The sequence below is a fragment of the Diabrotica undecimpunctata genome, chromosome 9 (assembly GCF_040954645.1).
Source record: "Diabrotica undecimpunctata isolate CICGRU chromosome 9, icDiaUnde3, whole genome shotgun sequence".
Classification (NCBI taxonomy): Eukaryota; Metazoa; Arthropoda; class Insecta; order Coleoptera; family Chrysomelidae; genus Diabrotica; species Diabrotica undecimpunctata.
This window is the reverse complement of record NC_092811.1, coordinates 12011790-12029725: the sequence shown is the minus strand read 5'-3', so window position 1 is coordinate 12029725 and position 17936 is coordinate 12011790. Positions and strand designations below refer to the sequence as shown.

Here is a 17936-nt window from a genome sequence, read left to right as displayed (position 1 = left end):
TAATAAATGTTATGTATTTATTTTTTCTGCTGTATGTAGTACAAAACAACAAACAACAATATCTTATTTTCAAAATATGTTTATTTAAAAAAACATTTCTCATTAGATCTGATAAACGTGAAAAAACATAAACTAGTCTTTTATCACACTTTTTTAAAAATATGGAGATATGACCAAAAAAATTAAACTAAATTCCAATGAAATAAAACTTGTCTCTTAAAAACCCTTTAAACTAAAATAAAACATAAATATTGTTACAGGATAATTATTTGTTACTCTTAGCCAGGCACTTCAACTTTGGTTCTGACACACATAACATTAGGGATGGCGGTTTTTGACAAAAAACCGGTTTTCGGTTATACCGGTTTTTTTTGCTTACGGTTTAACCTGGCGGTTATAACCGGCCAAAAAAAACCGGTTTTTCCAAAAACCGGTTTTCGTTTTTTTTTTTAATAAAATAGGTTACAAAGTTACATTTACAATGCACTTTAGTTTGCGATACTACATTCGACTCGATATCAATATATCAATATAATCAAAATTAGTACTATCGAAAGAACATCAATATAAATATACATAAAACACAATTTTTAATAAAACCATTTTATTCTATTAATTATTATATTTATTTATTATTTTATTATTATATATTTATAGATTATTATTAAATATAATATAGCGTAAGATTAATATATACATATTACAATAATATACAATAAAAGTATATTATAAGTAGAATGACGTAATATTTGAAGTAAAAAAGTATAGGTTAGAAGGTTAAAAATAGGTTATATTATATGAAATGGATTTAGCATTATGTTGGCCAGTATTTTTCATGAAGCCTATTGAGAAAAACTCGTTCATATATATGTTGATCGGTTAAGCGGCTTCTTTCATCTGACACAATATCATTCAATGATGACACCAGTCTCTCTGATGCCACCGAACTTCCAACCAACGACATGTACTTTTTAGCTATAAAAGCCAAGCCTGGCATACAGGTTCTGTTCTGCTCCTAGAATGAAATCGGATCACTTAATCTCGGCAGCAAAGGCTGCTGCAGATATAGAGTCAATCAGAACTGGAACCAGTGTTCACCAACTCCAGATCGTGTGAAGACCAAAGAGGGTTTGATTTTAAACTCACTTTAGCTTCTTCATTCAGGAAGGAGAAAGGTTTTCGATTTCGGTAAGATACGTCCTAACTTACGAGCCTAAATTGGATGTGACTGTCTCCGCCATAGACAGATTCAGATATAGTTTTTTGAACCTCGGGTCCGTGATTGTAGCATGGCAAAGCAGGGGGTTCGTAAAAGCTTAGTGCCGATAAAATTTCAGTAGTCAGATGTAGAGAACAGTAAACCAAAATGATTATACTACTGCTCAACAGAGAGCGCTAAAATAATTCAGGTTCTATTGTCATTGAATATATTATGAGTGTAGAATATAATATGCAATTATTGTATTTAATTAATGATGCAAATTTAATTTACCATTTAAAAATATAATCTTCTAAAATACCCACCAATTTTCCTCTCCTCCCAAACCCAAAAAATTCCCCACCCCAACCATTTCAACTTATAAAAAATTTCTCAGACTCTTTCAAATGGGATTTAAAAAAAAAATAATATCAACTATTTTACTTAAAAATAAATTGGATGGATAATGCAATTCATCTTTTATTTTTACTACCATCAAAAAAAATTTATCATGTATTACTTTTAACACGTTTGTATATTTGTATAACAGATACATTTTAACTCATTTAATACTTCCTGTATGGGTGTATCGTTTTTAAAACGTACAGAAATCCTTGGAGATTCGTATTCGTAATCGGTAATTCGATATTCATAGTCAGAACATTATTTTTGGTAATCAGAAAAAGCCATTCTCCCACGTTCAATATCAAGAGTCAAGTGTGAAAAATAGATGATGTACCCGATCGCTTCTTATGTAAATATTACGACTACAAATACCCTTTCAACGAAATATTATAACAAAACTTAATTGTTTCTGGCTGATGTGAGTTTGCACTTTCAGTTTGTTTCTGTATTTATAAAATAAAATAAAATTTGAATTATGGTTTTTATGGAATAATTACTTGTGAATAATAATTATGATTGGTATCCAAAATAATACCTAACCTAATCCTAATCACGGTAAAAACCTAATAACCGGTTTTTACTTTAAAAATAAAAAACCGGTTATAACCAGGACAAAAAAACAACCGATAAAACCGGTTATTGCGAAGTAAAAAAACCGGTTTTCTGTTAAAACCGGTAGGTTTTTCCCATCCCTACATAACATAATTGAGCTCGATGTTCTAAACAGTACTGTTTGTGGCACAACGAACAAGCAGAACTCGTTTTTCGATCCTTTCCACGAGGACAAAAGCAGCATCTAACCTTTTTAGGCAAACTAACATCAAAATTATCTCTTTGATGTACATTAACTCCTAATATTTACACGCAGTGTTGTTGGCAAATTGGTAACTTGTAGTCTTTCCCTGTGCGGTTCAATTAATGCAGTTGAAAGTTCTTTTAAAAATGTTTTTCTATCGTGTTTTCGGTCATCTTTCCATTGGGGATTTGCAAGTGAAAATATAACCATAGCATTCTGAGAGGCCAGCGTCTAGTTTTATGGGAAGTCGTGTAAGAGTGGCACATCTGATCAAAAGTGTCTGTGCCACCCTTTGTTTCATTGTAGGAATGTACAAGGTTTGGTTTTCCGGTCAAGGTATTAAGTGATGAATCAGGATGCAAAGTTGATAAAAGTAGTACCACTTTATTTTCCTTTGGATTGTACGAAACTAGCGTTTTGTTTCTATCGAAAGCAAATATAGATGTGCCTATCTCTTTTTTTTTGTGTAAATTTCGGAGGTATTTCCCGTTTATTTTTTCGCAACTTTCCAAGAATTGTTAGCTGATACTGTTCCAACATTTGCTCACTTAGAGGTATTGACGTGAACCAGTTATCATAACATAACATCACATAATATGTAGAAACCTACTCATTATTCTCAACATCAACTTTTCCAACGTATGGAATGGCATTCAGCGTATACAATGTCTTTTATCATATCGGCGAATCATTTATCATCATTACTTTCATTCCATATTTATCAGGTTTGCTGACCATGTAAATTCGGAATGGACATTTTCATGCCATAGATAATTTACTTCACTCAACTTTTTCGTTAATTTTCTGAAGTCTTCTTCACTATCGACATTAATTTTAGCGCTCTTGTCTCCAAGTACTTTTATCTGAAATTTAGCAGTATGTAGTCTGACTAATTCATGAAATTGCCTAAATTCGGCAATACTCTCCACAATTATTGGAGGTGGGATTTGTGTTTTTCTAGTTTTTTCTTCTCTTTGTTGGACATATGACTCTTTTTGTGGTGGGGTCAATGATGTATACATTTTATGTTTTTTGAAGTTTTTGACACTTATCCACTCTGTCTCCACAGCTAATTCCTCCTCGTCAGTATGAAATTCCTCATTCTTAGGTTCTTTCTCTTTGGACAAGTTTTTCTCTAGATCTGCAAATTTTAACTGCAAGCTTTCATTTAATTTTTGTAAATTATCTAACTGGAGTTGGAGCTGATTTACTCTATCCGTAGCGTAAATTTTCTCCATTTCCGTCTGTTTCCATGCCGTGTACAGCATCTGTTCATTCGGGGACCTTGCATAATTTTAGTGAAAGAGGGTACTATTTTGTTGTATTAACAGTACCTCGTTAGGTGTTTGCGGACCTGCATTTTGTTGGATCATTTTAGCAAGAACCAACAATCATAGCAGTCACTAGGTGTCCTTCATTATTTCTAATCAAGCGCCCGAACTATAAGCAATTTAAAAGTAATTTGGATTTATCTTACCAGTTTTTGTCACATCTATTTTCGACTTAATTATCAAATGGTAATTAGCAGACACGGAAACAGACAACCTTTATGATACGAGGTTTAATTAATACGCTTAAATTATACTGCCAAAAGATTATATTCCGAATAAAGTCAATTTTGTGTCAATTTATAAAAAGCATCTTTGTTTTATTCCATTTCAAAATTCTATACCCCTAAAAAAACCCCTTTATAATCATATTGACGTGAATTCCATTTTATTTTTCAGACTTGCCTACCAAAAGGTGCAGGAACTCTATGCAGATCGGCCGATTACGAATGCGATCTTCCGGAATACTGCACAGGACAGTCCGAATACTGTCCCGAAGATAACTACAAGCTAGATACAGAAGTCTGTGATGACGGTAAAGCTTTCTGTTACCATGGTTTCTGCAGCACCAGATCCGATCAATGCAAACTGCTTTGGGGAGAGACGGGGAAATCCAGCGACGACCAGTGCTACATGATGAACACGAAAGGCACTAGACACGGGAACTGTGGATACGACAAGCTGACGCAGACATTTTTTAAATGCGAAAACGAGTAAGTTTGTAATAGAATCTCACCGTTTACCTACTTTTACTGTACAATGCTATTTTTCGCAGGAGCGTCTTGTGTGGAATGTTACATTGTGAACATCTCAACGAAAAGTTGGAATTCGGAATGGAGTCTGTAGCGATGCTGTCGCACACTTTCATCAACAAAAAGGGATTGATCATTCCTTGTAGAACTGCCATTGTAGATTTAGGAATCAATCAGGTCGATCCAGGTCTTACGCCTGACGGTGCTCTTTGCGGAAAGGGAAAGGTAAGTTGGTTTTATTTATAAATTGGGATAGGTTAGGATTGGGATAGGAATATATTTTTTTATAAAATACACAAAATAAAAAAAATATACCTACAACCATCTTAAAAAAAATTATACCTACGCTTTTTTCGAAAAAAACAAGATTTGCAAAAAAAAATTGCGGTGAGTCTGGTCCAGCCTTATCTAAAACCAAGTTGTTCCATACTTATATCGGTATCGAATTTTGCACCTGTTGCATATTTGCAACTACTGCTTTAATGATAACCACGCACTTTTCTAAGGTGCGAGTTTCTCAAAAACAATTTAAATATAACGGAATTAATATTTTCAGATGTGCGTCAACCAAAAATGCATGTCGGTCTCGAGTTTAAGAAAACAAGGCCCCCACTGCCCCGACGACTGCAACGGCAACGGATGGTGCAACAACAAAGGTCATTGCCACTGCAAAGACGGCTTCGCTCCCCCTACCTGCGATTATCCCGGACCCGGCGGCTCACTGGACAGCGGTCCCGCTGCGGATCCTAATGGTCAGTATCTTAAGAAAAAGATTTGTCAGGTCACTAACAAAGCTGCCGAAAAGTACTTCCGATCTGGCATCAATGTTAAATGTCTCATTCCGTTTTGTTGTTCGCCAGAACATCCTATTAAGAATCTTATTACAAAGGATTTGAGTAAATATGATTCGAAAACTTATAATCTACTACTAGTATCAAATAGAACTATTTCTTAACGCGGGCCTTTTATCAAAAATACTCATCTAATTTGTATATTAATTTTGTATCATTTTTTTGCTTCTTAGCGTCGAACGAGTTTTAAGAAGACAATTTTATTATTATTTTTAGTAATATTTAGAGTGGTTTTAAAAGATAGCCGATCTTATACGCCTTTTTCCAATTTTAATTTAACTTACTACAATCTGAGCAGTTTTGGTTAACTGTCATTGTTACATCGAAATATGTTGTTCTGCATAGTCCCGCATTGTTATTACTTTTGATAAGACAATATAAGTTCCATTATAAGAGGAAAAGACAAGAAAAGACTCGAAAATTATAATAGGGAGGTCTCAAGTAATTCCATCTGTCAACACTGGGATATACCCAGTTCAACACACCGTTGTTGAGTTGGGACAGGAATCGATTGGAAAAATAGCAGTTTCCGCTCAATGCACTCTATCTCGCTAAAGGATCCGCAACTGCCATTACCCGCCGGAGTACATGTATTCATCATAACGAGCTAGAAGAACTTAATCGCTAACAGATGAGGGTATCAATTCTTGTGTTCTTATCAGATATTTCTATTATTTTAAAGTGGTGTGACAATAATCTAGATTATTCGGACTAAAAGATCAACTTCATCACACCTTGACACCAGTTATAGCTATACCAATAATCTCAGTACTCATGATTTGCCATAAAACATCAACCCCTTTTTCTCCTAGAGTCTTCAAAACCTCCACAGGTATTCCATCAGGTCCTACCGCCTTACTATTCTTCATCCCATTTAAAGCCTGAACAACCTAATATTATCCTGTTATCTCCGGTATTGCATTCTCCCGTCTCGACAACCTCCATATCCCAGATTTGGGGTCCCGCATCCTCTGGCTCTCCTCTGCTGTTCTTCATTTAGTTGTCTTGACTTGTCACTTGTTTTAGCAACCTTTTCATTCTCTCGGATGTTTCTAACTCATCATACAGCGATCTTTCCTTAGCAGTAGCTACAGCGACTTTGCTTTCCTCTTTACTACCTTATGTATATCATTTTCTTCACCTCTTTTAGTCCTGGCATATCTCTTTCTTCTACATAACCTTGTGTTGCACTTTATCACTCCACCATCAAGTTTTACACTCCATGTTTACCTTTACTAGATGTTTTTCCTAGCATATAATTTCCTATACGTATCAAATTATTAAATTCATGATCATGCTCACAATTAACTTCTCTACACTCCTGTTTAACTTATGACTGTGACTGGCTTGAGGGGTGAAAATCTATTTACAAATCTAGAAATTTGTTGCTGTGAAAAAATTAACACTCTACCCCGTTCAGAGGCTTAATCTTTGGTAGACTGGTGGAGTTTTCATTTGTTACTCTGACCTTTAGCTCCAATATTCCGAGATCTTACCTACTGTAATAGATGAAACTTTTATACACAGTGGGAGCCGGTAACTCGACTTTTAAAAGTTTTATTGCGAGCCTCACGCTCACGAGTTATGTAATAATCGGCGAGCTGTAGCTGTTTAAATAATTATTGGTTACAATATTTTCAACTGAAGCACCATCTGCTATTATGATGGTCTACAATGTATTCCTGTGAAAGGTTCTCCAGTTTTTGATGAATTTGGGTCAGTGGCAGAGCAGTGATTACGCCCAAAGCCAATAAGGCGTCATAAGTAAAAGAAGAAGATGTTGATTGAGTAAGTGCCAAAACTACTACCTTCCCAAAATATTAATAATTGTATATAAATGATTTTTTTGGTTGGAGTTCTCTCTAGATTTAGGGTCACCAGGTTCATATCAAAATAAGATATCTATTGTTATACATGTCTTATTTTTAATATGTGTAGGGGACAAAAATTTGTTTACGTTTAATAAAAGTTTGCATTTAACTCACTTCTTATGTTCTAATATAACAATAATAATATTAATCTAAGTATAAAATTGTCTCTAACTTTTAATGTTTACATTTAATATGCTTTTTCTGCTTGTTTTTACTAACAATACTCATTTTTGTGACTTCATTATTAAATGTTTAAAAAATATAATTTAAATCTTTTCCTTTTTTTTTTCAGTTAACAAAAAGCTCTCCTGGTTTCTTTATTTTTAACAAAGCATTGTTTTCTGTTCTAGATCAATGTGCCTTAAAGCTTATACTTATTTAATCCTTTAGCGTAAAATGTACCACGTAGATGTTATCAAAATCAAAATAAACCGACTGGAAGTCGATTCCTGTACATCAAATTTTCAGGCTGAGGTCTTCACAATGTTAGCTTGCTTTGATGTGTCTCCAAATGCCCTGAAAGAGTTAGCTCCAAGGTCAACTTGGTGTGGGTACCGGGATACTCAGGTGTACAGTTGAATTAACGGGCTGGTGACCGTGCTACACTGCATAATACGGTATCCAAATTTGCATACGAGGATCTTTTGCGCATATAGAGCTCAATTTAGCTATTCGTCTTAGTACGAAGTAAAGAAATAAAGTTGCGAGACGTGGATTGCAATCATTGTCTCGGTAAAAACTGTTTGCCCGTTGCGACTGCTGGTTTAAATATTTCTTTGCGTTCTAAGCAAGTGTTTTGGGATTAAAATCAATAATTTTCCCACAGGCATGTGGTTCTCAGCCTGTAGCTTTTATAAAATATGAATAGAGTGCCAATTTTAACGTGGGAAATTTAAAGAAGATAGCAACAATGATAAGGAAGATAAACAATGAAATAAATAGTTAAATAAGTAATAATATGACCGTATTAAGAATAATAACATATTTAACTAAGCAATAAATACTTTTCCAAACAAAGAATTGCATCAATTGGGAAATTATCAATAAAAATGTCTGACAGAGAAAGGGAAAGCTAACAAAATATTGTAAGTATTTATAATCAAAACAAAAATCAATAAGCAAATTGATAGAAGGAAAAAATCTTTAATACTGTATCCAAATTGTTTTCAAAATCAATACAATTAAAACATAGAAGAAAAACCCCAGGAAGTGATTTTTTGAATATTTTTTAACTACATCAGGTGTATGTAGTTATGTTGCTGATGTTTAATTTTCCTCTAATAATAAACGAAGTTTGCAAGATTCGTCATTGTTACAGTACTTCGATTCAAATCAAAAACTGACCACTTGCGACAAAAATTCTTTATTATCGGCCGAGATACGAAGTTTATAAAAAAAAATGAATTTTCAAATTCGCAGACTACTTACTTTCGATTTTCAGTTTTTATGTTTTGGTATCTTGATACATACTTCAATATGACTTGATATGTCATATGACATTATCGTCCATTTGGCATTTCAGTTTGTTTTGACGTATATAAATGTTCAACATTCTTTTACGTTATTGAAAAAAAGTGTCAAAATATTTATATATGTATATATGTTCTTCGATTTGGAATATTTTAACGATGATGCCCTCCCTGAACGCCCCCTCATGTCAACAATAGAGGAGGAAGTGAAGAGTTACGGTCAATAATTCGAAAAGACTCCCGGAATTCTGTATCTTCAATAGGTATGGCACCACGATAAAGAACATTACAACAGCCACCTTATTCACAGGACTTGGCCCTATGCGACTTTTTTGTTTCCAAAAACTAAAAAAAAAACATGAAAGGGCGGATGTTTGCTATAATAGAGGAGATAAAAATTACTTAGCCTAACAAAAAATAAGTAATTTTTTTGAGAAAAATAAAAAATAGGTTTCTTTTTGAACAAACCTCGTAAGGTTCATAAAGAAAGTCAAATGACCAGGGAAATGGTAAATTTAAGAGACTAGTGTTAATGTAACATACAATAAATCTGCAATGGGTTCAAAAATGCCCCAGAAGTCGGGCGAACCAAACTGTTCGCCCGCTTAAAACCAAAAATGTCTAGATCGAGATAACTCTCGACTCCCAAACGTTCGATTTCATTATATAAACAAAAATAAGTTAATGGTGGAATATTCTTTACCGAGGCAATGTTCATTGGGTATCTCCATAGCGTTCCATCTTTATTTATTTAATCTTAAATTTGACTGACTTGATCATGGCTCTTTAGAATGATTTGATTTTGGTTGATTCATTGAAAGGAATTTCGAAGAATCTTAATTACCATGCAGACTCTTTTAAATCCGAGTGAAGAACCCGAAAAATACGGAACAACGAAGTAAACCTAAAATATTTTATGTAATTTTAATAAATCTTCCTAGTTTTTGTGTTTTATTTTATGCGTCCACTGTTGAAGCAACTTTTTGCTATGAATATAAAAGCCATTACAACAATAAATGAATACATAAACAACAATATGAGAAGTTAACACGTTGTAACGCAATGTTTCAAAAGTTTTGGATCGCCCTGTACAACAAAATGTTCAAAATAATAATTAACAAATTTAAACAGTCAAAAAGTTAAGTAATAGATAATAAGTAAATAGATAAACAACAAAATGAAGAGTTAACACGTTGTAACACAATGTTTGAAGGGTTTTTGAATCGCCTTGTACAACCAAAAGTTCCAAATAATATTTAACAAATCTACAGCATTAAAAAGTTAAAAAATCGTAACAAAACTTTACCACATTAATATCTATTTGTTAATAAACTATTAACCCTGAGTGTTTTATTAGGCTTTTTGCTAAAAGGTAACCAGAACTTTAAAAACGCTCTCTATAAAATATTAAAATGCTATATTATCAGAATATAAAAAAAACAAACCAAAATTGTAAATTTGCAATAGTATCCAGAATTTTCATTAATAAAAAAACCAAAGTGTTATTTTTCCAATTTTTCGAAATCTCTGTATACCGGACAATAGGAAATTCCGAATCCGGTGTATAATAAACCACTCTGTATAAATATAAAATAAGGAAATTTGCAAAAATATTAAAAATTTATCAAAACGTTTTCAACCTAATAAACATCATCATGAGTTGTTTGTTATTTATTGTGCGCCATATTAACTTTTTTCAATATACGATACGATACGCTCCCATCGGAAGTAAATAACAAACTGAAATATCTTACACGTGTCAATCTCTTACTGGAGAGATATTTGGCCTTCAGTGTCCTTCTGTGGTACACTTGGCCTGCAACTAGACATTAGTAACAATTTCACAATCGCAGATCGCATGCACCATATGAGGACACAGCAATTTTTACAAAAATAACCAAAAATCAAATCTGATTTTATGATTTTTGCTAAAAACAAACACAAATAGAGTAATTAAGAAGAAAAAAATATTTTGGCCCAGTAGACTCGGTACAAAATTTACTCTGAATTTACCTGGCAGTTAAAGTGTTAAAATTGAGTACGTAGATTCCACTTGGTAATAATAACAGTAATAACAGTATTAAATTTGCGTTTAATTGATCATTTTGTTCTTCTTTTCTTAGTCTTACGCTTTTTTCCAGACAACTAAAAACGTGAGTAGAATATTCAGATATCTAAAGCAGTATTAAGTGAGCAAGGCTGTAATAGCTGCGTATTTTTAACAAAACGTATGTTTATAATAAGATAATACAGTAAAAAGAAGTCAATGAAAGTATAAAGGTTGATTATCCAGATAAAAACGTCAATATTGTGTTAACTTTCACTGTCTTGCGCAATAATAAAGGAAGTTATTTTGAAACAAAGTGATCGCCTTAAGCTTGAAAATAAATTAATTAACAATATTAATATTGGTATGATGATCAATTATAGTTTGTAGTTACAATTTTCTAATTAAAGAATTAAAAATTAAAAAAAAAATAATACAACAAAATATTACTTTCTGTATAGTCTGGAGAGCGTTACCGCTTTCTCTATAGTCTTATAAAGGTGCCCACTAAGACGCTTTTCTAAAAGGTCTTGAAAATCAGACTTGAAGCTCTCATACAAAAATTGAAAATCAACTGAGTCAACCTATTATATCGTATAACATATTCATCGTAAATAGATAACCATGAAATTTACAAAATAATTAATGCACCCGAGGTAAAGCTGTAGCTGCTGCTTTACAGCTAGAGTCAGTGACGTAGTTTAACAAAAAAATTAAAATGTTTTGTTTTTCCAACAAATTCTCGCGTGGCTCTTCTCAGGGTTAGATGTACTTACTACTATATATATTTACATGTCATTCCGATGAGTTTTACCATAGTAATTTACCTACAACGCTGTTCGTTACCTTAATATTTAATGATACCAGGATGATCCTGTTTTGCCACCCGTGATCCATTTATGAATCAATACAAATGTTTATCTTCATATCGCATTGTAACTTGTTACATAATATAGACTTGCAATCGAAAATTACACATCTCGGAATCAAAATGAGTCTTATCGAGTAACGAGTGGTGGATTATAAGAGTTGAACTTCAGCGCAAATTCATAAAGATTTGGTGAATACGTTCCGGAAATCTGCAGTATCATACGGAGTCGTCAAAGGCTGGTATTGTGAGTTTAAATGTGATACAGAGTCTGAGCAGACGAACAAGCAGGTAGAGCACCCACAACCTCTACTACAAAAGTAAGAGTTTAAAAGGTTTAAAGATCTATTCAAAGTCTATTGAATATTGAATTGTATAATACACTTACTGCTGAATTAAACATGAAATTGGGAATGCCAAACACAAGGAAACTCGAAAAGACATTTGCAGTCTTCTGTTAACGTTGTATAGAGAAACGTTCTACGAGTCATAATGCTGATGTCATCGGTATAGGCGGCAATCTGTAGTGATTTATTTGTTAGGAGATTACCTTTTTTTATTCAACTGTCTTATTACATATTTGAAAGACAGGTTGAATAGTTTTGATGCCAATATATCTCATTACTTTAATCCTTTGACTATCGAAACGTTCTTAGTGAGTTTATTTTTCATTCTGACAGTTGTTGTTGACGAATCAACGTGTGCTTTGTTGCTTTTACTAATCGGATATATTTTAGGGTGATGTTAAAGCGATGTAATTTATGCTATTTAATTTTAGTATATACCTTTCAAAACGGACATTAGAACGGATTATATCATTTTTAGTATTAATATTTGATGTTATTTTTACACTATAATTATGTGTTCTCTTTTTTAGCTCGTCAAGGCATAGTAGCAGCGATCTTCATAATCTTCCTGGGAATAGTGCCTCTGGTAGCGATATCTGCATTCCTCCTGTACTACGTTCGACATAACCTCCATTTCGGCCGCCGAAAATCAGCTCCCTCAACGTATGTACCCAAATGGATACAGCATGCTTTTAGTGGTGTCGGTAGACCTTGTAAAAACCCCACCCCCATCCCTACCGTTTCAATGAACGTCCCACACGATACTAATAAACCTCGCCCCGATATAGAAATTAGCGGTTTGATATCAACTACTAACCAAGATTTTATCGTTAGAAGTAATACTATCAACAAATATCCTAATAATGTTGAAAGTAGTGGTCCTAAACATGAACCTAAACCTGAAAGGAGACTGTCGATAAAAAATATTAAACATTTAAAACTGAATACAAATATTTCGCCTAAAAAAAGTAAAGGGGTGGTTCCGAAAAGTCCTGGAACGTGTGAGACTGTCGTTTACGATGAGACGCCTGTAGTATCAGTTAAAGATATGGCGAAACGGTTAGACAGTAGTCGAAATTTTGGACCATCGAAAAGTTAGTCTTAGTAAATTTGATAGATCTAGAATCTAGAATAAGATGTAATTTTTTCTCATAAAGAATATTAGACGATCTCATTTGAAATAATCTGTTTTGCACTATAATTAATTTGGAACACAGTCTCATAACACAAAAATAATGTATACAAAATTATTTTGTTTAAAGAATTTCTGTAATTTATTCATACATATCATCAATATACCGTACCTCTATCTGCAAAATTTTCAGAAGAAATCAATAATCACTTCTTATAATTATCAGAAAATAAAAAACAAACAATTTTTACAATTACTCCTACAATAGAGCCAACGTATGAGATAGTATGGTTTGGCTCCATAGCATTTTTGAAAATTAAATGTAGTAACAAAAGAGTAGAGGCGAAATAAACAAAGGTCCTCCCTTAAATTTAGTCCCAAATTTACCGACTTTTGAATAATTCATTTTACCTTATAGAATGGTTTGACAATAGTTTATTTTAAGGTCAATTATTTTGTCGTTCCATTTTGGAGTAAATACAACGGAGCGAACTCATCAAAGGTAACGCCACCTCTATTTTTTGGTACTGCTTACTGAATCTTACTTCTCTTACATAGAGAAGCGACACTCCTTTGAAGTTACGTGGCCAAGCCGCCAATGACAGCTAACAACCAGAAAATTAATAGTCAGTCGGCATATCACACAATATAAATTCTTAAGAGCGTAGGCGCAAAAATTCGGGCCAATGCTTTTTAAATGCATTCATTTTTTTCGAATCCTGAAAAAACTAATAAGTATTTTTGAAAAATTTAAACGCAGAATGAAAGACTACATTATTACTGAGTGCCGAAAGTCCCTGAAAACTTCTATAATATTTATTTTAATAAGTTACAGGGGTAAAAAAAAAAGAGAAAATTTAGTGTGATTTTTAATTTCAAATATCTCATTCAAAAAAACTTTTTGTTTATTCTAAGGGACTTTCGGCCCTCGGTAATAATGTAATCTTTCATTCTGCGTTTAAAATTTTAAAAATATTTGTTAGTTTTCTCAGGATTCGAAAAAAATGATTGCATTTAAAAAGAATTGGCCAGAAATTTTGCGCCTACGCTCTTAAATAAAATTGAGCATATATGTTGACTTTCAATAAATATGAAATATTGCACTGAAAAAATAGTTACCCGCAGGGCCGGCTTTTGTTCACATTCTTAATGGTGTAATTATTTTTTATTTACAAAAGGTAATTTACTGATGCCACCCGGCTGTCGCGGAAGTTACGCTAAAACGTCTTTTGACGTGACCCGTCCTTAAAGAGTTACACAATGAAATTTTTTTAAAACAAATTTTAAGACAGTTTCCACACCACCCCAGAGGTATGTCTTGTGGCGCGTTAATATTTCATATACTTCGATCCATATATTTGATCTTTGTTATTTATATTTAACGAATTAAAAATTGGCAGACAACTTTTGTATATAGCAAAAAGTAGATGAGTATTTAGTTTTTTCATAATTTAATGTAAGTTTGTTTAATTGCAACCATGTTTTTGCAATTTTGAAGTCTTGTTTCTGTTGTAATTTTAAGATTTTCCCAATTATCGGTCTAATTATGTTTCCAACAATTTTTAGTTTGAGCATTTTAGTAATTTCTTTGTTTCGTTTAAGAGCGTAGGCGCAAAATTTCGGGCCAATGCTTTTTAAATACAATCATTTTTTTTCAAATCCTGAGAAAACTAACAAATATTTTTGAAAAATTTAAACGCAGAATGAAAGATTACATTATTACCGAAGGCCGAAAGTCCCTTAGAATAAACAAAAAGTTTTTTGAATGAGATATTTGAAATTAAAAATCACACTAAATTTTCTCTTTTTTTTTTCACCCCTGTAACTTATTAAAATAAACATTATAGAAGTTTTCAGGGACTTTCGGCCCTCAGTAATAATGTAGTCTTTCATTCTGCGTTTAAATTTTTCAAAAATACTTATTAGTTTTTTCAAGATTCGAAAAAAATGAATGCATTTAAAAATCATTGGCCCGAAATTTTGTGCCTACGCTCTTAAATCAAATATTCTCGTGTATAAAACCCTCTATATATTTTTATTTCCTAAAATACTATATTCGTATTGTTGTCTTCGAGCGCGCTGACACCCGGCCACCATCTGTTGATTTTTTGACCTGAGCCTTCGGAGACTTGCGTCTTTCAATAAAAGAAATAGCACTGACACCAAATTTAATCTTTTCATTTTTAACTATCCCTTGGCAGACCAAAGTTTATTTTTTATAGCTCGGACAGACACGTCGGCGTCGGCTTACTGTTCGAAAGTCAAACCAATACTATTATGTAATAACTAATAATAATTACAAAGCAATAGTAATTGCCTGTTATTATTCTTAGGAAATCTAAATAAACTTATTCCTTTTCCTGTCACAGATGAACATCCGCGAATCGCACAAATATATCCAGATATTTTAAATATAAATTAAACTTTTAACTATAAACTATAACTATAAACTTTTAACTATAAATAAATTATATAAATGGTCAAATGCACTTGTTGTGACAGTTAAACAACCAGAATCGGGCATGCGTATACAAAAATGGTACACGCTTTTGGACCGTTGTGTCGCTTCTCTGTGTTCGGAAGTTCTCTGATATAACCTTCAAAAATACCATTGAAACGAACGTTACTGTCTTAAGGTTGTAATCTTTCTAGCAGTTCAAATGAATTATTCTAATGTTGGTAAATTTTGGAGTGAATACACTGGAGTCGAGTCATCCAAACGAACAACGTTTTTTTATTCCACCTCTACTTTTTTGGTACTAGTTATTGAATCAGGTCTGAGGCATTTAATCTTCAAAATATCGTTGCTATGAATGTTCCTGTTTTATATGTTCGCTACTGGCTGTTTTATAACGTGTTTTTTCGTGTTTTTATTCTGTTCTATCTATAAGAAAAGTTTATGTTGTCATTAATCATTCTGAAATGTACTAGCTACAGATACACTATATTTGTTATTTTCATAAAATACTAACATCAATTTTTTGATTTTAAACAGTTCTATGAGGTAAAACGAATTAGTCTAATATGGGCAAATTTGGGAGTGAATACAATGGAGTTGAGTCATCAAAAGGAACCATATCTTTTTACCCCATCTCTACTGTTTTGGTACTGGTTATTAATCAGTTGCTTGGGTGACATTTAACTTTCAAAAATGCTGTCGGGACGAATATTTATGTCATATGTTAGCTATATTGTAATACTATTCGTGTTGTTTATTCTGGAATAGTTACAAGATAATATGATAATTGATTCATTCTAAAAATTTTGGTGATAGAGATGTGGTATATTTATGAAAATTATTTCAACGAAATAATTCTATCAGTCAATGTTATTAGTTTAAATTAGAAAATATTTTCTATATCGGGACCACTTTTATATAATTGAATTTTTTAATATGATTCGCAATTTCTAAATTTTTCTATCTGGCATATTTGAATCTATGTAATAAGACCTAACTATCTTGGCAACACTGTAACACCGTAAATTTGTGTACAATTAAAATTGCTGAATGCTCATGTAAGATCAGGTAACCTACAAAACTAGTTTAACTAGATACAGTTCTTGACTATTAACCCATTTTTGTATTAATATCAGTATTGTGGTAATATGACAGATGACAGCGTAAGATGTATCCTTCTAATATTAGAAAATGTAACAAAACTTTTCGAGAACAGAAGGAACTTTGTAAAAATATAAAAAATGTATCTTTTAATGAATACTTAAAACATCTGACAAGCATATCAGATATATGTATAGCAATTCGTAAAAGTGTATTCGAATAAGCTAATAATTACCCAGAGTATCTGGGTTAAGTCTATCAATTAAAGCTCTGCAAGGTAAAAGAGGTGCATGAAACAATCGAAGTAACTTAAATCCAAGTAAAGCATCAAATTTTACCATCCAGCAACATTTATTGGGTGCCATATCTATTATAAATAGATCCTGGATGGGAAGAAGGATGGTGAGGATGCCCAGAAGTTGGGTATAACTTTGGGTAAGATAAAAATTGACCCAAGGGGAAGTTTAATATTGGAAAATAAGTTGGGCGAAAAATTCCAGGTCCAAGTTGGTTGTTTGAAGGACACAACGGTGAGTTTTGGAACGTGGATCTACAGATCGCTTATTAGGAATGGGAGATGCTGAAGTCGGAAAGAATAAAAAAAATAAATCCTACCGACCGAAAGAAAACGGAGAAAATTGGAAAAAATAAGAAGGAAAAAAGGCGCCATTTTGCCTTTTATGCGAGGGACAAAGAAAACTCTTAAAACATATATATGTATATATATATATATATATATATATATATATATATATATATATATATATATATATATATATATATATATATATATATTGTTATTCTAGAAACCATCCGGGTCCGTTAACTCTATTGCCACAAACTGGTCGCATTCCTCCTGTAGTAATCCTTTTCTAGGATTTTTGTTTTTAGTTTTGTAACGTTCTTTTTCAAAAGATTGTGTCCTTTATGAGCAACTGTAATGTTCTGTTTAGACAGAAGATTTGCAAATTGTTCTGATAAACCAGAAAATGTTTTTAGTCAATATTATTTCTTAAAAAAAGCCATGGATATCCTGCCGAAACGTCGAAAAAAGTCAATGAAAATGTCTTGGATCATAAACAATCTTTTCACACTCACCTTGTATGTTCATTCAGCAAATCTGTAAGCAATTATCTTTATATGGTCCAAGAGAAAAGAAGATTGTTGAAAAATCAAAAATACTATGTTGTTACATACAAGCTATATTTATTATTAGAAGAAACATAGATTTAAATGGACATACTAATTTCTCCCAATGACCTGGTAAAAATATTTGTGTTAAAGATGATCTGAAATAATTGATGATGTGAACA

The 17936-nt window shown here is 32.5% G+C and overlaps 1 protein-coding gene across 1 annotated transcript in view; it reads left to right on the top strand.

Annotated features, from left to right (window-relative positions):
- Nucleotides 1-17936, top strand: part of Meltrin (disintegrin and metalloproteinase domain-containing protein meltrin) — a 223695-nt gene that overhangs the window by 189149 nt on the left and 16610 nt on the right. The window contains 4 exon segments of the mRNA XM_072542743.1: nt 4127-4440; nt 4503-4704; nt 5036-5231; nt 12463-12595. Of these exon segments, the coding sequence (XP_072398844.1) occupies nt 4127-4440; nt 4503-4704; nt 5036-5231; nt 12463-12595 (845 nt within the window).